Source organism: Notamacropus eugenii, chromosome 1 (assembly GCF_028372415.1).
Source record: "Notamacropus eugenii isolate mMacEug1 chromosome 1, mMacEug1.pri_v2, whole genome shotgun sequence".
NCBI lineage: Eukaryota > Metazoa > Chordata > Mammalia > Diprotodontia > Macropodidae > Notamacropus > Notamacropus eugenii.
The window spans coordinates 442,157,571-442,183,743 of record NC_092872.1 but is presented as its reverse complement, the minus strand read 5'-3'; the positions used below and the strand labels follow the sequence as shown (position 1 = coordinate 442,183,743).

The 26,173-nt window shown below is 40.7% G+C and overlaps 1 protein-coding gene across 1 annotated transcript in view; it reads left to right on the top strand.

The window, feature by feature from the left end:
• STOM (stomatin) overlaps positions 1–23,084 on the top strand; it is a 42,582-nt gene extending 19,498 nt beyond the window's left edge. Inside the window, exons 2-7 of the mRNA XM_072631796.1 lie at positions 5,117–5,220; positions 6,743–6,815; positions 9,647–9,729; positions 14,465–14,668; positions 16,951–17,085; positions 20,638–23,084. Coding sequence (XP_072487897.1) covers positions 5,117–5,220; positions 6,743–6,815; positions 9,647–9,729; positions 14,465–14,668; positions 16,951–17,085; positions 20,638–20,832 — 794 coding nt within the window. The 3' untranslated portion in view covers positions 20,833–23,084. The remainder of the gene's footprint in view (positions 1–5,116; positions 5,221–6,742; positions 6,816–9,646; positions 9,730–14,464; positions 14,669–16,950; positions 17,086–20,637) is intronic.
• Positions 23,085–26,173: the final 3,089 nt, after the last annotated feature.

Below are 26,173 nucleotides of genomic sequence, written 5' to 3'. Positions count from 1 at the left end.
TGGGCCTTTTTTTCCCTTTTGGATATTGAAAAGGTGGAATTTGTTTTGCTCAACAATACATATTTGTAACAGTTATTTTTCTTCCTGCTTTCTCAATGGTGGGGAAAGAGAATGTCAAGGGAAGCTGCTGTGAGAGAATTCAGATCTGAAAAGGGCAAAAATAAGGGAGTTCACAGTCTAATGGGGAGTGAATTACTTATATTTAGTATACTGAAGTAGTTATAAATATATATTGAAATAGTTTCATATTGAAATATATTTACTATTATTGAAATAGTAATCAAAATTTTTCTTTTAAGTCCACAGACCCAAAATTAAGAACCCTTGATCTAGTCTAACCTACCCTTATTTTACAGAAAAGGAAACTGAAATCCCAGTGAGATTGCATCCTTCCTAGATCACACTAATGACAGAATCAGGATTCTAACCCAGGTTTTCTATCTCCAAATCCATTCCTCTGCCTTTCAAGACTTCTTCTCAAATAGATCAATAGAATTTGCTTATCATTTTGGTGAGTTATTTTTATTGTGATGGAATATCTGGAAGGAAAGTCGAATTTTCTTTTCTACCTATCAAGGCTTGCAGTCATATGGGAGGTAAATCTGTAGACGTTTGGTAATCCTGAAGATTTGGGAGTTTAGAAATATGTCAAGATGTGTTATCTATCTGGGCCACTAGTGAGAAATTTCAAATAAGGTAAGGGATAGGAACTATGGTAGAATGGTTCCATTTCAAAGGCCTGGGAAAGTCTAGAAATGAACCCTCTGCAAACATCTAGCCTTTCTGTTTATACTTCTCCAGACACTGAATATCATGAATTTAGAGAGGCAGCATGTCATAGCTGAAAGAACACTGGATTTAAAGTCAGAGGACCTAGGTTTCACACTTGGCATCATCTGTAAAATGATGGGGGTTAGAGATGTAGTGTCATGTTCAGAGCTAACCATTTGCTACCCATATGACCATGGGCCCATCTCATCTGATCTTCCTTCTCTCATCTGTAAAATAAGGGGGGTTGGACTAAATGACCTCTGGGGTTCCTTCCAGCACTAACGTTATGTGTTCTATGCCCAAATGCGTTTCATAAACCAGCCTCAGAGAGCTACATAATTTCCTTTTCATCCCTGAAATTTCATCACTTGGTTTTGAAAGACCATCATTTCTTATGCATCTAGCAAAGGAAAAAACCAGCCTGAGTATCTGGGCAGTGTTGAGAAAGCCAAGGCGCCAGCTGATGAACCTGCAGGCAAATCTTGCAGATTTATGAAACGTTCATTGAGGACAGGCCACTATTCTTAATAGTCTGTCTTTTTCTCCCTCTCTCTCCCCATCTTTGCCTCTCTCTGCCTCTGTCTGTCTCTCTGTCTCCGTCTCTGTCTCTGTCTCTCTCTCTCTCTCTCTCTCTCTCTCTCTCTGCCTCTTTTTTTGCATCCTTCAGTATTTAGTGATTTGCAAATTTTCTGTAACAGTAAAAGAGTTAACTAGCTGGTGTACATCTGCTCTTTGTTGGAGAGCCTCAGGAGGCCAGACTTAGGCCTGGCAGGGAGCCTCCCGCTGTCTCTTGCCATAAAGAATGTTGTTTGGAAATAAGAGGACTTACTCTGTGGGAATCTCAGATTTCATTATCAGAGCTTCTCCAGTGCATTCCCAATTTGGATACAGCTGTCTTGGGAGGTTGCCACTGACACCAGACCACTGGTAATTAGGGCTTTTGGTTTCTGGTTTATGATAGCAAAAAGGCTTTGATACAAGCCTTCTCCAAAAATACCACATTGGAGACTTTTCTTATAATCTCTCATGGAACTGATTTCTTCTTGGAAAAGGATTGTGTAGAGCTCCCCAAGATCACCTTACTATCATATAACACTTGGATTTAGAATCAAAAGAACCTGGGTTTGAGTCCTAGTTTTGAAGCTGTGACCCTGGACACTTTACCTGTCCAGGCCTTGGCTTCTGCATCTTTAAAATGAGAACACTATTTATATGGTTGGTCTGAAGAAACCACTTTTTAAACCTTAAACTACTATAGATATGGGAACAGTTAATAATTATAACAATGGTAATTATTATTATATGTATTATGTATAATTGTATAATTAATAATCAGTATTGTTAATAATAAAACAATGTGTATTATTGATAACAATGAAGAAGAAATAGTCCAAAGGGCAGACACTATCTGCACTTAGATTCAAACACTGCTTCTAATGCTTTCTTCTTAACTTGCTAAAATCATTTAGCCTTCCTGGACCTCAATTTCCTCAGCTGTAAAATGGAAGAGTTGGTCTAGATGGCCTCTCAGGTCACTTTTAACTCTAGAACTATAATCCTAAGAATCCTCTGTTTGGCCTTTGTACAACCTAGCTCAGTATCACAGTTATGGTTTTAATAAAAATAACAAATAGCATTTATAGAAGCAACCTGACATCATGGCTAGGGAGCTAGTCTCCGAGTTAGAAAGACCTTTGTTCAAGTTCTTTTGCTGATACATATTAGCCATACTACCCAAGGAAAGTTGCTGAAATGTCTCAGTGGCCAAGCACATCTAAGAGATGTTGCAGAGAATTGCAGAGAAGGTAGAGATCTGAATTGGAAGGTGTTCCTCATCAGGTATTCTCTACCAGTGAATACAGATCTGATCCAGATTAGAAGCCAGTGAACTGCTCTTGTTATAAATTGCTTGATGTGCATTATCTTATTACCTATGAGGCAAATAGGACAAGGAATATTCTCCTCAAATCATAGCTTAAGGGAATGAAGTCCGCTAGTGGCATAGCTATTTGTTTTGTGTCACACAGCTAATCCCTATTAGGGATAAGATCTAAGATTTAAAGTTGGAATCAACCATAAAAGTTTATCTAGTCTAACACCCTTATTTTCCCAGTGAGGAAACAGAGACCTAGAAAGAGGAACCAATTTGCCCAGGATTCCACACAAGCTGAACCCATGTTGGAACCTCATGACTTTGGAACCAACATTCGTTGAACTTGCTGCTTTATGGATATTCAGTATCCGTTGAACCACCCAGCTTATGGGGGAGTCACAGATGTTATAACTCAAGTGCAATGAGCACCCTTCCCGTTACATTGAACTGATAGTGACAATAAGCTAATAGCTCTTCTCCAAGATACTACCAAGTAGCTTGTATATAGTAGACATTTGATTCTTTAATTAAATTGAATTGAATTTGGATGAAAGCCTGATGCTAACGAGGAAGCTGAAATTCAAAGTCCTTTGTGACAATCATGCAATTTGCTCTTTTCTTTGTTAGGTTTTGGTTGAGATAAAAAGATAAATACTTCCCTATCAGTGCATCCCTTTCCTCATCAGGTTTATAGTCTCTAGCAGTAACACTATAATATTCCCCACTACTCCTATCTATTTCTTTCACCTGCAGCTCAGCAGCCTCACTATGCAAAGATTCTTACCTTGATGCCATGTGATTCTGGGAGAGGAATCGGGAAGACATGGGTTCAGTCTTCGTTGTCACCTCTGTGACTTTGGTCAAATCATTTTCCTGCTCTTGGCCTCAGTTTTCTCATCTGTAAAATGAGGTGATTAGATTATTGTCACTAAAGTCCCTTCTAGCCCTGACATCCTGTAGTGTAAGATCATCCTCATTTCTAAGTCATATGATGAAAGATGAAATTTTGAGCCCTTGATCATTCTAGAATACAAGACTTGGACCTTTTCCAAGTAAAATAGCTCAGTGGCGCCTTCCTCTGTAACTTATAGCTTGGGAGATTTCACAACTACTTGGCTCCATTGCATCATTAGACTATAGACGGTATGGTACAAAAGGGACAGTCTGCCCTCCAGCACCCATTTTCTTGCTGGTCTGATGTACTACTATGGGAAATGTAGTTCCCAAACCTTTCCTGGTGTGTCAGACTGGTTGGCTACTCAGTCAGTTCTCATGGCTTGTGGGTACAACATTGATTGCTTCAAGCCTTCCCTGAACCACACAGTTCTTTCTTTACCCCTTGTGATTTTTTAGCACTTTGTACCATTCTTATATGCTAATTTGTATTATAATTTATTTGCATTTTATCTTTATTTTAATGTACTTCTTGGAAATGGCCAATATGGGAACTTGTTTTGCTTGATTATGCATATTGGTTACAAATTTTGTTTTTCTTTCTTTTTTAATGTAAAAATAACAAAAAAAACTAATTAAATCCAAGCCTGACGGTAGAAGATGGACACATGAACTTGTAAAAAAAATAAATAAATAAAACATAGACTGTAACGAGGTCATGGAGCTGGAAGGGACCTCAGATTATTTTTTCTCATTTTTCAGGTGAGTTTAATGAAACTGAGAATAATTTGCCTAAGGTTGTCACACATGGAAGTGAGTACCAGAACTGGAACCTACCCTAAGTCTCTTGACTCTCACAGCGTAATATATTGACCTATTTATTGAATGAATATTTGAATGTTTCATTTATAACTTATAAAATGATAGAGTAGGAAAGGACCTTAATACTCAGTCTTAATTGTTCCTATTTATTTATATGGTGTTCTAATGTTTGTAATACGTTGCCTCCAAACCCACTGAAGAAGGTAGTACAAAGTTATTACCCCCATTTTAAAGATGAAGAAACCAAGGCATAGGGAAGTAATGCCATCACACAATGAGGACTGGAAGGTGACTCATCAGAACTGAAAGAAACCTGGGAGATTATCCATTCAGTTTACCTGTGATCCATTTACTTTTTCATAGCTTGATAATTATATTTCAACATAATTGGTTTCCTTTGTAATCCCATGTATTTTACTTCATGCGTTTAATAGCATTATTCTGAGAAGGGGTCCACAGGCTTCACCAAATCGCCAAAAAGGCCCAGTATCCAAAAAGTTAAGAACCCATGGTTGGTCTAGTCAATCCCACTTCATTTTACAAAGAAGGGCATAAAAGTCCAGAGAAATAAGATGAGTGAGTGGCAGAGCTAAAACAAAACTCTAAGTTTCTTGATGACTAATTCAGTGTTCTCTCTAATGTATCAGGCTAGGCTTTCTAAACTCTTTGGTTTCCTATGGTATCTTCATACTACAAGAGTGGCCTTCAAGAATCTGTTTGGTCTTGATAACATGAACTACATATTCTTTCCTGCAGATAGCCCCAGTAAGGGCCTTGGTTTTTGTGGATGGATTCTGGTGGTTATATCCTTCTTCTTCACGGTTATTACCTTCCCATTCTCAGTCTGGATGTGCATAAAGGTAATGGAATATTTACTTGAGAAAGCTTTAAAATGGGATTTAAGTGGCTCCTTGTGGTTTTGGATAGGGCAACTGTATAATCTGTGGATGCATTTGTGGCCAGGATTACTCTTTACCTTGAGGTCTCAGGATTTGGAGCTGGGAGGGGTCTCAGACACCATCTAGTCCAGCACTTTCATTTTTACAAATGCATCACTGAGACTCAGAGAGGGCAGTCTACTTTGCCTAACATAACATAAATAGTAAGTGACAGAGCGAGGACTCAAACATAGTTCTTAGGACTCCCAATTTAACGTTCTTTCCAATGTATCACTTTGCCTCTTATTCTTTACTCTCCCTTTGGAAAAATGCAATCCTATGAAGTCTTAAGAACTCTTTCTTGGGTCCACTTAAGATTTCCCCAGTGTGTCTAGAGTAAAAATCTCTCAGGCAACTTTCCTGGAGGGGGCCTCTCCTTTGGCTTGAGGGATTGAAGAAGTTCGGAGATGGGCATTGGCACCATAGGACACAGTCAGTGAGAAGCTGATAGCCTATTTCCTTTTCCACTTACTGCTGAAAATGTCAGAAGACCCAGTAAGTATTTTCCAATTTTTTTCCTAAACCAGACCTTTGGTTTTATTAGTATAGAGAACTCTGGGTAAGGAAACTACTAAATAAAAAAATATCAGCAACTGCTCTGTTTTTCTTACTTAATGCCTGACACTTGGAAAGAAACAAAAGAATCTACAAGGCCTTAATTTTTTTTTTTCTCTCCTGACAATGTAAAAATAATTAAACACTGAATCATTGAACTTTGAGTTGGGAACTTTGATACTAGGTACTCTGACCCCACTGGAATCTGCATGAGCTTCTCACAGAGTATCTCCAACAGTGGGGATAGTTCAGAGATATCCTGTGATGTTGTTCTTTTGTATCTCAGGCCAACATTTACCACTTTTCAGACTCTCTTTTAGTCACTGTCATTCATCATTTACAGAGTCACATAGATCCTCCGAACTGGCAGGGATCTATCTCTCTGAGGTCTTCTCTTTCAAGTCATAAGTGAGCAAGAATCCCCCCTTACAAACATCTTTAGCAAATGATCTCCTACACTCTTTGTGCCTTCTAGTGATTCGATACCCTCTAGTAGGACATCAGTTCTGCCCTAGGAGAGCGAAGTAGAAACCCATGTTCCCTTCTTTTCTATAGCTGCTCTTCAGCTCTCTGTAAACAATGAGCCATGTCCCTCCTCCTCTCACCTTCTCTTCTCCAGGTTAAATACTCCCAATTTCTTCAATTTTACTTCTAGATTTTATCTGCATAAAAAAGTAGTGTGTGATGACTAACTCACGCAGAGTAAAGGTTGTGATCAGGGAGTCCAACCATATAAAAATTTCAACTCCCTTTATTTAGTATTCAGGAAGCATTCATTAAACTTCTGCTGGATGCAGATCCCTGCATTTGGCATGATGGGTAGTACAAAGAAAAGACATCAAGGAGCTTATAGTCTCTTAAGAAGTTAATTTGCTGTTTTCTTTTCTAGATCATAAAGGAGTATGAGAGAGCTATCATCTTTAGACTGGGTCGAATTTTACAGGGAGGAGCCAAAGGACCAGGTGAGTGCCAGGAATTGTCTTTAGCAGAGAGGGACATTTTGCTTCAGTTTTCATCCACTCCTGTTAACTGCAGCATCTGAAACGTCCACACTTCCATACATGGGGAAGAATGCTAAATTCGTTTTGATTGAGTAAATATCTATTAATGCCACCCTGGCATTATATCATGTATTAAGTACCTACCTGATGAATACCTGATGACCAGATGGTCACTGGATCCAGATAGCTCAGAAGGGGAAAGTGAGGCTAGTGACCTTACACAGCCTTCCCTCCCTCAAAACAAAGACAAGTGCAAGTCTTGTCATCATTTCTCTGATGTCATGGTCTTCTTTGAAAATGAAGGACAGACACACAGATCACATATAAAATGGGCTCATTGTTGTTCAGTCATTTCAGACTCTTCATGACCCCCTTTGGGATTTTCTGGGCAAAGATACTGAAGTAGTTTGCCATTTCCTTCTCCAGCTCATTTTTATAGATGAGGAAACTGAGGCATGCAGGGTTACATGACTTATTCAGGGTCACATAGCTAGTAATTGTGTGAGACTAGATTTGAACTCAGGAAGATGAGTCTTTCTGACTTCAGGACTTCTATCCACTACACCACCTAGCTGTCCAAGTTGGGCTTAACATGTGTATATAAGACTTGGAGCTCAGTACAAGGATGAAAATCCACATAGCCTCTGTGCTTGAAGGAGCTTAAGGGAATGGAGTGGAAGAGTCTCTCAATGCTAGTAACTGAATCAGAATGTAATAAATGTATTGAAGAGACCAGAAAGGAAGAAGAGATTGAAAAAGAGAGGGATCACTTTTGACTGGGGTATTGTGGGGGGAACACAAATTTAGCCATAGGGTTCTCTGAGGTAGCACCTTAGTGGGGCCTGCTTAAGGAAAAAGAAAATTTCAGTAGATAGAGATGTAGGGAAAGTCTATAAGGAGGCAGTCACCCAGAGAGACTGGAGAGAACAGGACAAGATCTGGCAACTGAGGAATCCAGTTTGGCTAAAGTGTTGAGGTGTCTGAAATATGGCTAGAAAGATGGGGCAAAGTGGTGGAAGACTTTGTATCATAGCCTCTTAGTAAATTGTGTGACCCTGGAAAAGTCACTTAACTTCTTCAGGCATCAGTTTATTCATCTGTAAAATGAAAGAAGGGATGGATACAGTGACCTCAAAGTTCCTTCCAGACCTACATCCACGATCTTTCTGCCATGCCATTCTGCCCCCAGTAGGGAATTGGGAGCCATTTCAGCAGCAGAATGAGGTTATTGGACTTGTGTACTAGGAATATTACTTTGTTTGAAAAGGATCATTTGGTCAGAGAGGGAGACAAGACAGGAAGGAGCTACAGTAATCACTAAGCTAGAAGAAACTATGCCTAGACTCTTCCCCTTTTTTTCCCCTTTTTTCCCCCTTTTTGTCCCCCTCCTACTCTGACCTTTGATAACTCTTAGAACTTCCTTTTCTAGAGTGCATTTCCTACAGTGACCCCTGTGAGGGAGCCTGGTACAATGGTGATTTTCCTAATAGATAGTTTGGTTTGGGGCTCTGGGAAAGATTCCACCCAGGAGTCCAGGCCAAAAAAGAGGAAGTGATATATATGCACATTCACGCAATTAGAGATTGGCTGAACTGGAGCTTCAACTCAACCCTGACACCTAAGCCAGTCCTCTTCCTACCATTCCCTGAGGACAGTGGGCTTGACTCCATGAACCAAACTATTTTATCTAAGGAGTAGCTGCTCAGCCAAGTAAGTATTAGATTTAGATCTTGAATCGAAGTCATGTTGCATGTTGATGTCTAAACCTAGATGTGGAGAGTAAAACATTTGGGACCAGATACAGCTAATAACTAGCTAATAATAACTAACATTTATATAACACTTTAAGGTTTGCAATGTACTTTGTATCTCTTACCTCATTTTATCCTCACAGTACCCTGGAAGAAAAGAAAAAGGGAAATAAGTATTTAATAAGTTATTTACTTTATGCCAGGCACTATGCTAAATGCTTGATCCTCACAACAACCCTGGGAGGTAGTAGCTATTATTCCCATTTTACAGATGAGAAAACTGAGGCAGATAAACTTTCCCAGAGTGATACAAATAGTAAGTTTCTGAGTCTTTATTTGAACTCGGTTTTTCCTGACTCTATAGCCAGTGCTCTATCTAATGCACCACCTGGTTGCCTCTAGAAAGTTGTGAAGTAGACACTATTTATTATCTTCATTTTACATATGAGGAAACTGAGGCAAAGAGATTATATAACTTGCCCTAGGTCACATCACTAATAAGTACACAGAATAGATTGCCAAGTATAAGATTTGTTGGTTTCAGAAGACCTAACTTTCTCCAACAGTTCTTGAGTAAAATTCACTCCAAAATATGACATCCTAAGAACCTGCTTCTTTTTGGGAGAGAAGTGGAGGACTTTCGTTGTGAAACACAGTATCTGTTGAGGTCCTCTGTTGACTGGTTTTGCTTAACTGGTTTTCTTTGTTACATGGTAGAACTTATTTTGGAAGGAACATGGGGCAATAATACCTGGGAAAGACAGTCAATGTACAAACAAAGGGCTTCAATAAAACTTAATTTTAAAAAGAAAAAGAAATATGACATTGTATTGAAGAAGTCAACACTGAGACTTGTCCAAGGTTCTCGGACAAGAAAAATGTATCTGTTGATGGAGAATGGCCTTGCCCAGACTGGCCCCTTCACATGTCAGTCTCGATGTAACATTGGTTAGATTTGATTCTCTTCTGATTTAATGACAGAATAAAGTCACATTAGATGTCATTGTCTCTCATTAATCATCTGGCTCTTTCCCTGCACAGGGCTCTTCTTTATCCTGCCTTGCACTGACAGCTTTATCAAAGTGGACATGAGGACCATTTCTTTCGACATTCCTCCTCAAGAGGTGAAGTTTCTCTTCATTCTTAACATTTCTTTTCTTTGGGCTTCTAGTGGAAAATATGATTTGCTGTACTGTGCCCTTTTGTTCTTAGAGTCTTGACTTTTTTTATTTTAGATTGCTTAAGATGGATTCTATTATGTCAAAGTCGATATTCTCAGCAACCCTCCCAGGTGGATAGGATTGGTACCATTGTCATGAGGTCAGAATTTCAGCTTATAAAGAACCCTAGTGGCCACTTGTCTAACCCACAGCTGAAAACCAACTACCTTTACAGAATAGCTGATATGGTTCATATAATCTCCGCTTAAAGACCTCCAGGGAACAGAAAGCCATTACCTCCTGAGACAGCTCCTTCTAGCCCATTTTGAACAGCTCTGTTATGAGAAAAATTTCGATCAAGCTTAAAGTTTCCACATTAGACAGAAGACAAAAACAGGCTAGAAAAGAAATTACCTAAGGGCATGTGATGAATGATAGCTTATCCTAGAATATTGAGCCTGGAAGGACTGTAGAATCCTCAGGTCTAGAGCTGAAAGGGGGGACCGTAGGGATTATCTAGTCCAGTCTCTTTAGAAAAGTTAAGTGACTTGTCCAAGGTCATGGAAGTAAGAAATCACAAAACTGGGCTTCAGTCCTACATCCTGTGCCTCCAAATTCCCTGTTCCTTCTACTATGCCACAGCTTGTATTTGACATCATTTTAGAGCTGGTTGAACCATCTGGTCTAACCCCCTCATTTTACAGATGAAAATCAACCCAATCCCAAAGGTTATGACTTACAGATAACACGGTGAATCATTGACAAAGGTGGGTCTGAAGCCCAAATCTCCTGCTTCGCTTCTCTCTTCAACTACCCTATCGTAGGCTTTTGGCAGCAGAGATAGAATAAGAAAGATGGGGAGAATGAGAAGGAAGAATCCCTCTGAGGCCATAGTTTTGGGGGTCAGTGACTAAAACCTGTTCCTTTGCCTACCAGCACATGTCTCCGTTGGTGTTTGACCTTATTCCATGAGCCATAAGCAGGGAAAATCTTATTGGGCAACAGTGAAAGCCCGGGACTAACCTTCTCTTAGTCTGTCCCCTGCACTCCGAGTGATGGGATTGTTGCCAATGGAGCCTCTTTTTGAGACGCCAGCCTAGGTCAGTGCATAGCACTGACGCCCTTGAGCTGGGTTACTCTAAGTTGCTGCATTTCAACTGCCTTTCCTGTCCTCAGGAGACTGATCAGAGCCCTTGGCAGAGACTTCTATTTTCTCATCCCTAGTGAGTTTAGTGTGAGTTAAAGTAAACATTCTGCCTGAGATAAACAGTGGGCTAAGGCAATGGAGGCAAAAAGAATGTTAACATGGATAAAAGTCAATTGGCAAAGATTTCTTTGGAGTTACAGGATCACAGATGTAAAACTAGAAGAAACTTTCCTTTTATAAATGGAGAAGCTGAGGCCTGGAGAAGTTTGAATGAGTTGCCCAAGATCATACCAGGTAGTAAGTGACAGAGGTAGAATTTGAATACAAATCCTCTGACTGCCCAAGTCTTGCTACTCCTATTTTATTCCAAGAAGCCACTGAATCTGTATTCATAAAGTCATAAATTATGGGTTATTAGTTGGATCATTGCTTTGATGCCTGGTTGTGTGATTATTTTATCATCATCATTTAATTGATATATATTGTAAAATCTATTTGGCTGATGTTGCTATCAATAATTACAATAATTCTTCCTTGGATTTATAGAATGTTTTAGAAAAGAAAGAGAAGGGTTTGCAGTCAGAAGTCTGGAAAGGGACCTTAGAGCACAGAATGTGAAATCATCAAAGGTAGAATTTTTAACGGAAAAGGAATTTAGAAAGGAGAATTGTGAAATACCAACCTCTACCACCCAAGGTGGGTTATAAGGAAAGTGCGTCATAAACTATAAAACTTTATAGAATGTGAACTGACATTTTGCTTAGTCTCGATGAAATGAGGTTGGGGACAGATGGCATTTTTCTCATTTTACAGATGAAGAAAGTCCCTGAGACAAAAAATGACCTGTTGGATGCACAGAAATAGCACTTGAAAGACCCATGTCTTCCCAGACTCATAGAGCAATCAGAAGGGAGTTTAGAAGTCATCTGATCCAACCCATTTGTTTTATAGTTGAGGAAACTGAGATTTCAGGAGAGAAATGACTTGCTCCAAGTCAGCCAGTCTAGACTTCTTTGTTAGAGGCTTTTATTTGTTGGGCGTAATTCTCCTCTTTGCCCATTTTGTAGGTGGAGAAGTCAAGTCTCCTTTGTTAATTGGGTGGAAGGCTACAGGGGAACTTCCTTTTCTTAGGTGAAGAACCATTTCCACCTAAAGCCACAATCCTAAGTAATGTGTACTTTTGCCATTTCCACCTGAAGCCACAATCCTAAGTAACGTGTACTTTTGCCATTTCTTTTTAGAGTAATTTGGGTGATGCAGTATTCTACTTATTGCTAAATTAGCTCCTTACAGAAAATTGTCTTAACAGGATGAGGTGGGGCAGTCTTCATATTGCGTGGTAGAGTCCTCCGGATGAGGAGGATAAGAGAAGGTAATTCTCTTCCCCTTCAATCCAAGAGATTTCTTTCTTCAGAAAAGATTAGATAACTCACACACAAGTTGTAGCAGGCTGCAAGTTTTCCACTTTTTTTTTTTTGTCAGAAAAGTGTGAGTCCCCTGGCGTGTGTTTCCCACCTTGGTTGTGATCCGAAGCCAGGCGGAAGGCCTTCTGTTATCCAAGTTCCCCAGCTCTATCCTACCCCCCTCCAGACAATTCTGACATTCTGGGATTAGGGGTAATCAGTAACTTCCTTACCTTGAGAATTCAAAGTACTTGGAGACATTTAGCCTGGGAAAGCCTGGGAAGGAATAAGGACTAGCAGAACTAAAAGTCGTATAGGAATGTGACAAAGAAGCAAATTCATTCTTACTATAAGACAAAACTTACTGACAATTAGGCTAAACAGTCTCCAGAGATAGATTCCCTCCCTCGAGTGCTTAAGGCTGGAGCTGGACAAATATCAATTGAATGTAATCCCAGAAGAGGATTCCAGTTTAGATATGATTTGGACTGAATGGTCCCTTCCAGCTCTGAGATTCTGTGATTCACTCCTTTGTCCCCTATTAAAATGCAGGTGCTCCTTGGTGATTGAATGATATAATAATCATAGCTCACATTTCCACCCATCAGTCAGTTAACAAGCATCTATTATATACCAAGCACTGTCCTCAGTTCTGAGATACAATACTAAACCCTGAAACGTCTTTACTCTATGGAAATCCAATTTGATAGCATTTTAAGCTTTACAAAATTCCTTTTCTCCCAGTAACCCAGGAAGAGAAGACTTACATTTAGAAAAGAAAACTGAAACTCAGGGAGTTGAATTGCTTTATCTGATGTAACTGGGGCTAAGTGTCAGAGCTAGGATTTGAACTCATGTCCTCTGATTCCTAGGCTGACTGTCTTCCCACAAGACCTTGGAAAATGTAAAGGACAGAATCATTTCGGTCACCTTTAATTCATTCACCGTTATTTAGTTCTTGCTGTATGGGCACTGAGGAGTCAATGTTGAAAAATCATCCAGTTCCTGCCTTCAAGGAGTTTATACACTACTTGTAGCGGGGGAGGAAAGGCAAGGCATCAGGGAGCAGGATGAAGGGGAGATATAAGATGGACACACATATAATACAAGGAGTATGATAAGGGCAAAAAAAAATCCAAATTGCCTTAGAAAATTCTAAGGAAGGAAGTTCAGTTCTCCTTAGCTAAAGATGATGCCCCTTTCTCTTCTCTGAAATTGGCACAGGCCTTCATCACCTCACATCTGGACTATTGAAATAGCCTTCTGGTTAATGTCTCCTCCCCAAGTCTCTCCCCTACTCTAATCCACCTTTCACTGAGTTTTCATAGAGTTCTTCCTAAAACACAGGTCTGACCATTTCACCTCCCTATTCTGTAAATTCTAATAGCTCCCTGTTACCTCCAGGGTCAAATATTAGATGCTCTCTTTGGCTTTCAAAGCCCTTAGTTATCAGTGGCCCTTTCCTACCTTTCCAGTATCCTTACACTTCACTCCTTTCCATGTACTCTTTGATCTCATGACAATGGCCTGAGTATTTTTCCTCACCCAAGACTCCAGGCTTTCTCTCTAATTGATCTTCCCGGTTTCTTTCAAGTCTTTCAAGTCCCATCTTCAAGACTTTACTCAATCTTCCTTAATCTTAGTGCCTTCCTTCTGCTGCCTAACGAGAGGAATCATCCCCAGTCTATCTTGTATAGATGTTGTGTATACATGGTTGTTTGTGGGCTGTCTCTTACCATTACCATTTTCCCTTGAAAACAGACTGATTTTTGCCTTTCTTTGTATCTCTAGCACATAGCACACTGCCTGGCACAGAAGGAGGCCATATCTTCACACGATAATAAAAGCTAGTTGACTGATTTCTGACTGGGGGAATAACAATAATTATAGCTAACATTTATATAGCACTTATTATGACTAGACACTGTGCTAAGTGAACAACAAAGAATTCATGGAAGAGGTCACACCTAAGCTTAGATCTTGAGGTCATGCCTGAGCTTAGGCCTTGAATGAATAAAGTGATTGTACTTGAAAATCATTTTTTGGTTTACAAAAACAAAAATTATCCATCGTTCATGTTTCCTACAGTATATACTTAAGATTTTGTCTGTTAAGTTAATGAACATAAATTTCTCTTTTCTTCTTATAGATTCTCACCAAGGACTCTGTGACGGTCAGTGTGGATGGAGTGGTCTATTACCGTGTCCAGAATGCCACCCTGGCAGTGGCTAACATCACCAATGCTGACTCAGCCACCCGCCTCCTGGCACAGACAACTCTGAGGAATGTCCTGGGCACGAAAAATCTCTCCCAGATCCTCTCTGATCGGGAAGAGATTGCCCATAACATGCAGGTTGGTACAGAAGTCACCTCTTCTCATCTAATCAAGTGATTAGGAACTGGTTTCTCATGTTCTTATCCAGAGTTAGGAATTAAAATAGACTTTGGAAAAGAGGGTAGGAGGGCAGTTAGGTGAGCACTGGCCCAGGAGTCCAGGAAGACCTTAGTTCAAAACTAGCCTCAGACACTTGACGCTTACTAGCTGTGTGACTCTGGGAAAGTAACTCAAGTCTGGTAGCATCATAAAAACAGAAAGAAAAGCAAAGAAAAGGAGGGATAAGGTGAAGAGGGTAGGAGAGTTCGAAGGTCCCAAAGTCCTTGCCCTGAAATGTTCTCCCACGTAGCTGCCAAACTGGAGGAAGGGGATGCTGAGACAGTGTTTTTTGCACTAATGACTTTTATTAGCTCTTAGGATTTAATGGTATTACATAGGCCAACCCTTTAATTTAACAATTAGGTAACTGAAGTCCAAAGAAGCCACATGGTGGTAATGGAAGGAGCATTAGACTTGTAGTCAGAAGACCATCCTGGGTGAATTCCTAGCTATTGATACTTGCTACCTGTGTAATCTAGGAACTTAGAGTGCCTCTCAGGGCCTCTATTTCTTTATTCATTAAGTCAAAGAATTGGACTAAATGATCTTCCATCTCTGACCTGTGGATTCAGTGATTTAGATCTTGGTCTAGTGGTTCATAGCCGTAGCCAAAAAAAATTTCCCACTTGTAGGGAATTCCCCTTTGGTGATGAATTTCTGTGAAATGAGCTTGGCTGGTCCTCAGGCAGCAGTCACTCAGTTTGTTGTCAGACTCAGAAGCAAAGCCCTTACTGGATAGCATCAGTCCTTTGGATCTGTATTCTTTTCAATGTAAAGATTCCCTCCAAACAACCAGTCAAATCAATAAGCATTTATTAGGAGCTTACTCTGTACCCAACAAACCACCCTGACTCTGAAGATAAGAGTGCAGCTTTGCTCGGACAGAGGTTTCTGCTTCTTCCTACCATGTGTTCCCCTGAGATTTTCTCCTTCTTCTCTAAATCTCTTTCATGCCTTTGCCTAAATCATCAGTCATTGATTTTCTTGTGACCCTTTATGCTAGCTCACATTTGTATATCATTGTATGTACTTACAAAGTATTTAACTCATAACCTCATGGTGAGGGTACACTATCACCCTATGCCTGTGATAGATTGCAGCCCATCCTTACCTTCTTATCCTGTGTAACTCTTGCCTTATAGTCTCCCATAAATCCTCCACGGGATTGGTCCATCCAAAGTGCTAAAGGCTTTTCTCCAGATTTCTTGACATCACAAAGTGTTTTTCCTAAATCACAGCTCTGACCTTGTCACATCTCACCCCCATCCTCACCTGGCATTATAACTTCCTATTCCCTCCAGAATCAAATATTAAAATTGTCTGTTTGACTTTTAAAGTTCTTCACAACCTGCACCCTTCCTCCCTTTCCAGTCTTTGGTCTTTGGATACTTTACTTCCTTCCATATATGCTATGATCCCACAACACTCTCCTTGCTATTCCTTGTACGCTGCTGCCCATCTTCCAGCTCCATGGGTTTTCACTGGTTTCTACCATTCTTGGAATGTTCTCCCTCCTTACTTTCTCCTGGCTTCCTTCACAAATCAGCTCAACCCCACCCACTACGAGGAGCCTTTCCCAATCTCCTCCCTCCCCCAACTAGTACCTTCTCTCTGAGATCACCTCCCATTTTCACCATATATATGTATGTTTACATGTGTGTGTGTATGTGTACACATACATAGAGTTGTTTTCATTTTGTCTCTTCATTAGAACATATTCTCCTTGAGAACAGGGACTGTTTTTGTCTTTGTATCTCTAGGGCACCCTTAGCATAGTAAGTGATTAATTAATGCTTGTTTATCCACTGCCCATGGTCACATAGCTAGTAAGTGTCAGGGATGGGAATTGAATCTTGGTCTTCCTAATTCCACGTCCAACACTTTGGCCAATACGCAATGTTGCCTCCACTTTACAGTTGAGGAAGCTAAAGTTCACAGAGGGGAAATGACTTCTAAAGTGTTACAAAAGTAGTTAATGCTGAAGATGGGGCTAGAAACCAGGCCTCCTGATCCTCAGATCATTGATCCTCCAGACTGAAAACTCGGCAATTCCAGCCTCCACTCCCCATCCTTTCCCATACCAAGGGCTAGAGTCACTTATGGGACTTGGCATCCATCTCAGGGACCTTTGCCTCACCCCTTCATTTTGTATGGTTGGGACTTTTGGGCAAATTCACCTTCATTCCTTTTGTCCCCAACAGGCCACTCTGGATGACGCCACTGATGATTGGGGGATAAAGGTGGAGCGTGTGGAGATTAAAGATGTGAAGCTACCTGTGCAGCTGCAGAGAGCCATGGCTGCAGAGGCTGAGGCTTCCCGGGAGGCCCGAGCCAAGGTAACCAACAAACCACTCTGACTCTGAAGATGAGTGCAGCTTTGCTTGGGCAGAGATCTGCTTCTTCCTACCATGTGTTCCCCTGAGATTTCCTCCTTCTTTTCCAAATCCCTTTCATGCCTTTGCCTACATCATCAGTCATTGTTTTTCTTGTGGCCCTTTATGCCAACTCACATTTGTATATCACTGTAAGTACTTACAAAGTACTTAACTCATAACCTCTTGGTGAAGTGGGTCGCACAGGGATTAGGATTCCTGTTTTAAGGATGGAGAAACCAAAGCCTAGATTAGCTCTTTAAGGCTCAAAGCACTCTCCTTGTAACATCCCTGCTGGGAAAGTAGCATAGGAATTATTGTTCCCATTTTACAGCTGAGAAAAAAGACCACTGGAAAAGAATCAGGTTTTCAGACCTTGCCCCTGACACTAGAGATGGCTAAAACCTACTTTCACGAGTAACGAGCATTTATTTCTACACTAATGATTATGTATGCTGTTTCTTTAGTGGTTTCGTCATAGTAATCTAGTGAGGCTCTGAGTTCAAGTATTATTTTCCTCGTTTAACAGCTGATGAAAGTGGAGAAAGGAGAATAACTTGCTCAGAATCACCAGGCCGCTAAGTGGCCGAGTTCATCTCATGACTCCAAATCCAAGCAACCATATCTGATTTAATGGTGAGCAATGAGCTGCCTGTGGACTTGGCCACTGTGAAGCCAAGGACACACCCTAGTGGAGCATTAGTGAGGACACTGAAAACCATCCCACTCCATGACCTGCTATATGCTTAATTGCTGACTTGGGAAATCAGATTTGCCATGGTTTTCTGCGAACATTTCCTGTTCCTTTCTCCCCTCCCTCCCTCATTGTTTTTTTCTATTACATTGAGTCTGACTCACTTAGAATGTATAGTGTTTATAAGAACAATGAAAGGATTCTTCATTGTGGTTACCCCTAGGCGTTACCTGACCAGATGCCCGAGAGTCATAAGTTTGGTTCTCATAGAACTTAGGGCTGGAAAGGACCTTAGAAATTGTCTAGTTCAAGCCTTTTATTTGGTAGATGAGGGAAACTGAGAAGGCTTAGAAAGGTGCAGTGCCTTAACTGGGGCTATTCATGGTAGTAGTAATAGAACCAAATTTTTCCTATCCAGGAGAATGTTTCTTCAAAAGGGTTTAAATATCAGACACTTGAGGGTATAAGAATCCTCAGTGGAATGGCTAGTCCAACCTGACCTGTAGCAAAAGACTTTCCGTATATAACATCCCTAATGAGACATTATCTGTCTGAACCAGCATCACCTGTAGTTTACGCTGAAGGAGACCTCTCTGTAGCACTACAGCAGCTTCTTCCAGGGTCTCTCATTGTTAGCAGAGCCCTTCCTCATGTTGAGCCAAATCTACCTCCCTGAATTAGAATCCTTAGCATAGGTTCTAGATCTACCTTCTGAGACATTCTAATCCCTCTGGTTTGAGATGAATGGCTCTGCAGAGATGTTAAGACAGAACAGGCTCATGCCTGTTACTTCACATAAGCTTTTTTCTATGCCTGGAAGGTACTCTATCTTCATCTCCTTCAATTAATCAATCAGTATTTATTGAGCACTTACCATGTGCCTGGTATTGTGGTAAGTGCTGAGGGTACAAAAAGAGTTCCTGACCTCAGGGAGCTCACAATCTAATGGGAGAGACATCATGCAAACAAATATATACAAGGCAAGCCACATACAGGATAACTAGGAAGTAATTAAGAGAGAGAAGGCACTAGAATTAGAAGGGTTTGGGGATGGCTTTCTGTAGAAGGTGAAGTTTTAGTTGAGACTTAAAAGGAAACCAGAGAGGTCAGTAGTCAAGAGGAGGAGGGAGAGTGTTCCAGGCTTAGGGGACAGCCAGAGAAAATGTGTGGAGATGAGAGATGGAGAGTCACGTACACAGAACAGCCAAGAGACTGGTGTCACCGGATCCAAGAGCACAGGGTAGGGACTAAGGTGTCTAAAGACTGGAGTGGTAGGAGGGGCTGGGTTATGAAAAAGTTTGAATGACAAACAGCATGTTTGGTATTTGATCGTAGAGGCAATAGAGAGACACTGGAGTTTAAGTTAAGGAGGGCTGGTGACATGATTAGATTTGCAATTTAGTGGCCAAATAGAGGATATCCTGGAGTGGAGAATACTCCTTACTCATCATTCTTGCTTTTATGACTCTTCCTAGAATTTTTCTCAAATTACCTCTTGTTTATTTCTCCTCCCTGGCACACAACGAAAATCTAAACTGCTCCAGGGCGATTTCATTTTTGTCCTTGTACCATCACACTCACTTAGTAATTGTTTAATAAGTGTTTAATGAATTTATTTACTTTTTGGTACTAGGCCAGTGATTTCATCAGTGGAAGATTCCCTCCGTATGAAACTCCTTGTACCAATGTAGATTGGCATCTCTTCTGCAACTTACTGTGACAGAGTTGCCTGCAACTCAGGTTGAAGCTAAAGACTTGGCCAGGGTTACATAGCCGATATGTGGCAGAGCAGGACCTGAATCCTGGTCTTCTGGACTCTGAGGCCAGCTCTTATTCACCACAGCATTTTCTCCAGGCTAATCATCCCCTGTTTTTTCATGATTTCCAGTCCTTGCATCATTCTGGTCACCTTTTTCTAAATAAGCATCAACTTGTTAGAGCCTCCCTAAAATGTGTTGCCTGGGCATTTTTATCCACAACAGATAACAATAAGGCCTGCTTATCCTCCCCAACATGCAGGTTGAATTGGTTTCAACCAAAAATATTGTCGCATGAAATAAGTTACTGAAACTTTAATAGAGAGTAACTCATTTATAGAGTAATTCTTTTCAATAATGCTTTAGTAGGCATGGAGCCCCACCTTTGACTCTTAGCACTCTGGTGAATTGATACTCAGTTGTGGGGTCTATATAAGCCTTTTCGGTTTTAAGGTCCTGATAGATGGAAAATGAATCTCTTAAATTCTCTCTTTTCCAAAGAGAAGGTGGTACAATGTAAAAGAAAGAGCTCTGGCCTTGGAGAATGGAGGCCTGAGTTTCAATACCAGCTCTCTGTATGTGACCTTGGCCAGCACTCACTTCCTCCCTTTGAACTTGAGTTCTCATCTGTAGAATGGGGCAATTCATATTTGTACTTTACTGAACCTTATAAGGTGATTGTGAATTATGCGGGAGCACACCACCCCAGAATTATGAATTTGTCAGATCTTAGCAATAGAGAAACATGAGTTGTTTGTGATGTGGTAGTCAGATGTGAATTCAGATCATGACCCTGATACTAATTGTGTGACCTTGTGCGAATCACGTCAAGGCCCCAGTTTCCTCTTCTATGAAATGAGAAAGTTGGAACAGGTGATTTCCAAAGTTTTCTTGCGGCTCCAAACCTGCCATCTCATATATGATGTGATGTTAAACAGACACAGTATGATGAGAACATGAAGAGGTTCTAAGCTGCCAGCGTATGAGTCACTGCTCAGATAAGGAAGAGCTGACTAGGTGATTCATTCCTGTTCCTAAATGACCACTGCCTTTCTTGTGCTCCAGGTCATTGCTGCTGAAGGGGAGATGAATGCTTCTCGGGCCTTAAAAGAAGCATCAATGGTTATCACTGAATCCCCAGCTGCTCTTCAGCTGCGGTACCTGCAGACCCTGACGACCATCGCTGCAGAGAAAAACTCGACCATTGTCTTTCCTCTGCCCATAGACATGCTTCAGGGCATTGTAGGGGCAAAGCACTAGACTTGCCTCGGACTGGGCAGAGCTGAGCTGCCCAGAAGGAAGGCTGAGCTGGGAAACCAAAGTAGCCTTTAGCCTACAAAGAATGAATGGGGTGAGGGAGCTTTCACCCCTTCCTCCTCCTCCTTTCCTTTCTTCTCCTTTCTGTCTTGATATGCCGAGTTTGATGTGCTTAGACTATCTAGTGATCATAAGAACAAGCCAATGAAGCATTAGCTTTGGTGACTTTTGAAAGAGATCAGACAGCTGAATGATTTATGATATTTTACACTTTTCATGCTTTCAATAATCCTTTTGTAGTTAAAATACCTCTTTTGGTTGAATCCATCCATTGCTCATCTCGGCAGCCCAGGGAGAGGGCACGGATTGACCTTCCAATCACCCTACCCCTCTCTTTCCCTTACCCACATTTACTAAACTCAGTCTAGAAAGTGATACCAGCACATAATGAAAACACAGAGTATTAGTACATGAAGTGGTAGAGCCGGAAGGGACCTGTAGAGACCCTAAGATGAGTACATTGGACCAAATGATCTTTAAGATGCCTCCTAGTTCTAAATCTACCATCTAGTTCAACCCCTTCATTTCACACAGGGGAAAAAAGTTGAGGCCTAGGGAGGAGAAAAGATTGCCTAAGGCCACACAGTGAGGAAGTAGCAAAGCCACCCGGATCCTACATCTCTTGATACTCAGGCTGAGGTCCTTTCTGCTTAACAGCTGTTGCCTCCTGCTAGGATAGAGGACTCTATTCCAAACCCTACACTAGTTTTCTTATGGGAGGCCTCTATTCAAAAGATAGTTTCTCACTGGTCCCCTTCCTTAACTTCCCCTGTTGAACTCAAACCTTATTTTAAATTCTTTGTTGAAAGAGGCCTCTTGCTTCTTCATCACAGGGAGAGACTAAAGCTTTCAGCCCCTGCTCTTGATACCAGATGCTGCCTTGAAAGACGTCATTAGCCTCTAGTTGCCACGGCTGCAGACTGGTAGTCATGGAGATGATAACATCAGAGCCCCATTTCTGCCATTCAGAAAGATTAAGCTAACCTTTCTAAACCTATAAGACCTTTTATAGATCTGCCATCATTTCTATCCTCTGCAAAAAGAAGTTTGTTTTTTTAAAGTTGATCTGAGCCTCTTTAATGAATGAGTAATGTGTTGGCCTTCTTACAAAGCAGCTGAAACCCCTTCCCAGAAGTGCTTTATTATCTCAGACTTGCCTATCTTCAAGCATCAGGTTTAAAATAGTTTTGTATTCTAATTTTTTTAAAATGAACCTTTCTCTAACTTCTATAAGCCAACATTTGTAGATCTCTCTCTGTACCTTTAGAACTCAATGTGGTTGTCTTTAAAACAAAAATTACAGGGAGACAATGTACTTTATAGACATCATGGTTCCTGTTATGTACACACCTTGGTTTGTGAGTACTTACAGAACAATTTCCCTTACCCTTGCTGAGGATTTTGGGATGGAGGGGAGCAGCCTCTCTGAATGTTCATTGTACCCACTGTTAGATTTAAGGGCTAAGCAGGGAGGGCCCTTGGAAATTAGAAGTTTAAATATGCATCAGAAAACTTCAATTCCATTTCATCTGTTTGCTGGCTCCTCACTTTTTTCCCCCATCATGTATTTCACGCTGAGAAAATTAATTAATATCTAATACTCTTCTCATTGATAGAAGAAGCAGTGGTCTATTTCACACTTCCTCTGAAGCTTGGGGCTGACCTGGAAACATCCTAGGGTAGAGGCTTCTTTACACAAAATCCTCTGTGCTCCAGTTCTCAAATTTGGACATAGTCATTCATTCCCCTGGCTGATTTGCCATCACTTTTTTTTCTTCTTTCCACTTAAAGATTTTTTTTTTCATTTTCTTTCTGGGTCTCTGGGCTTTTTTCTTTTTTTTTAACTATAGAACACAAAATTCATAGATATATTTTTTTAATTTAAAGTTGTTATTTTTTTGTTACCCAATTCTAAAATGGCTTTCCTACCCTATCCCATTACTCACCCCTTAAACTGGTCTGTTGACCAAAGAAACTATATCCTGGCTGTGTGCTCATTTCTCTATCTCATGTTTGTGGAGTTTACTATTTTTCCTGGTTGCTTTAAATCTAGGTCCCAAGCTGCCTTCCCTTGTCTGTTTTAGAGATATCACAGAACAACAACTTTGGGTGGAGGAGCTTGTTAGGTACTGGACTGGAAGCTGAAGACCGAGGATTCTTCCAAGGGGGCCTTAATAAATTATTGTGTGCCTCTCTTCCTGGTCCTGTTGTCTTTTTGTCTGTAAGCCTCCATGATGCACACAGCGTATTCTGTAAGCCTTGCTACCTTCGAGGTTGAGGCTGCTAGATTTCTTGAGCTTGGGAGTTGAGAGCTGCAGTACATACAAAGGCAATTAGATGTCCTTCCATTTTAAGCCCTGCCTTAATACATGGTGAGCCCTTCAAGGCTGCCCAAGGAAGTGGTTCATTTTGGAAATGGAACAAAGTTCCCATGGCAGTCAGTGGGACTGAAAGGCTCAATCTTTAAAGAAAGGGCAGGGGTATACCACCCCAGAATCCTGAGTGCTCTAGTTTTCCAAATGTTTATGAATACTCATCGCCAAAAGAGGAAGAAACTTGGTTTAACCTCATCTGGCATCATCCCTATGAGCTCAGGGTCTATTACATATGGAAGGGACCTTAGAACAAAGAAGGTCAGAACTTGGGCCTCACAGCTGCCGGAAGGGACGTTCGAGATCATTTCATCCAACCCCTTAATTTTTTATAGATGAGGAAACTGAAACCCAAAGATGTTCCATACTGTAGGAAATGCGAAAACTTTGGCTGAGACAGAATTTCCTTTTCCACCCTCCCCAAAAAACTCTTAGTTACTTAGAATCCTTTCAACTACACCAGCATGATACACAATACGATCTGCTTTCCTAACTTACCTCATTCCTCCTTCTGCACCCAAGAGGAGAGGGACCCAGGGAATAGGCTGCCAGCAACTAAAAGTAAAAGCAAACATCTGCAGTCTTTGAATTGAGCTTCATAGATGTTTGCTGGCTCCTCACTATTTTTCCCCTATCTTTTATTTCCCTGAGAGAAGTAGTGCCTGATATTTTTCCCACTGATAGAAGAGGCAGCAGCCTATTTTCACACTTCGTCTGAGGCTCAGAACTGACTTATAAACATCCTAGAGTGGAACCTTCTTCCCTTCAAAAACCCTCTGTGGCTCAGACATATTTCCCCCAGTTGATTTGCTGTAATCTATTTTGTTCCACTTAAAACTTCTTTAAAATTTCCTTTATGGGTCTCTGGGCCTTCTTAAAAAAATATGTAGAACACAAAATTCACAAATATGTTTTTTTAGTTTAGATCAGATTACAGATTTGATCCCAGGCTGTGCAGCCCATGAGCTAAGAATGGATTTCACATTTTAAAATGCAATTTATTTAATGAGCCAAGAATAGTTTGTGCATTTTTAAATACAAACAATTTTATGAGGTCAATATGGTTTTTAAATTTTTAGATACAATCTAATGTCATTTAATTTAAATTAAGTGACATTAATTTATTTGATTAATTAAAATTAATAATTTTTAATTAAATTTAAACTATAAAAACCATACTTAGCTTCCCAGCTGGTAGGATTTGACCCACAGGGCATTGTTTGCCTTCCTCTGGTTTTATTTTGTGGTTGCTCTATTTTCTAAGGGCTTGCTAGAAACTAGGGCCCCAGAGACAGACGTTGTTTTCCAACCAATCAGATAGACAAACCTTAAAAAGGAGAGTAGTTGAGTTACCATCAGGAAGGCAGAAGCCCTTTGAAGACAGATCTCTACAATGCCAAAAGTCAAAATTACCCCGATTTCATTTCTGACTGCTCACCTTGACTTTCCTTGATAAGGTATCATTTTACCTGGGAACTATTGCTCTCCAAGCCTTTTGAAATACTTTAGATACTTTTTAATCCCCTTAAATGGATGTAGATAAGATTGATCTTATATTTGAAGTCTCCAGATAATTATCCTAAATACTTAGCATCATTAAAAACCCTGTGCTGTTTCCCACTTTACACCAGTCTCCAGTTCTGGTCCCAGCATGTTGTCCATCCTGCAGCATCCATCCAAGGCAGAGATACTGATGGAAATAACTTACAAACTTAAATCCAGCACAAAAATCTTTGGTGAGAAGAACCTCCTGGTGGTGTTATCTAGTGGCAGTTTGATGACAGTGGATAGAGCATCAGATCTAGAATCAGGAAAACCCGAGTTCAAATCCAGCCTCAGACACTAGCTGTATGATTCTTTGAAAGTCACTTTTAATCTGTGCCTCCTTTTCCTCTCATGTAAAATGGGGGTTGTAATAGCACCTACTTCTCAGCATTGTTGTGAGAATCAATATAAAGCTCTTGGCCCAGTGCCTGGCACGTAGTATTATGCGTTTATTGTTATGGCTGTAAGTCATGGAACATCATGATCTCAGAAGATTAAAAATCTGCAAGCGGCACAAAAGGAACTGCAAAGACACAAGGTGGATATGAGCAGTTACCAACAATGTCTTGTAAAGGAAGAGGTCACAAAGGCAACCCCTGATGACTTGAATATGATGGGAAAAGGAGAAGGACTGGTCATGTAGAGAGACAACAGGAAAGCTTGTAGCCCATTGAATAACAAAGTTGTCCAACAAGCTAGAGGACAGAATCTAGCAGAGGGCCTTTATGGAGAATTTCACAAAATCTGAGAGCTGAGGGGGACCTAGTTCAACCTCTAAATGAATAGAATCTCCCCTGTAAATATACCCCAAACGGTGGTTGTCCAACCTCAGCTTGAAAACCCCCAGGAAAAGGGGTATCCATCACCTCTCAAAGGCCACCCACCCATTCCTCTGTGGCAAAGCTTTAATTTTTAGGAAGTTTTCCCCCACATCAAGCCAGATTGGCCTCTGTGCCTTCTACCCATTGCTCCTGGTTCTGTTCTCTGAGTCCTGACAGAACAAATACAATCCCTTCTCCACAGAAGTCCTGTAAGTAACTTGGATAACAATCAAGTCTCCTGAGTTTTCTGTTCTGCAGGATCTACATGCCCAGTTCCTTCACTCCTCATGACATGGACTAAAGGTTCTCCATCGTCCTGGTCTCATCATGTGATGAGAAGGGGTATGGGAAAGGGGAATAAGGCAGAAAAAAAATGTATACTCCAAGAGACAGGAAATGTCACTCACTTTTCCATTTATATCTTCAGAGCTTAGTACAGTGCTTGGCACACAGTCATATGTAATAAATTCTTTTCCACTGTTTTATCTCTTTGTAGTTCCCTAAAAACCTCTTGGTCTCAGTCTTCATGCATGTTCTCCCTGGTGA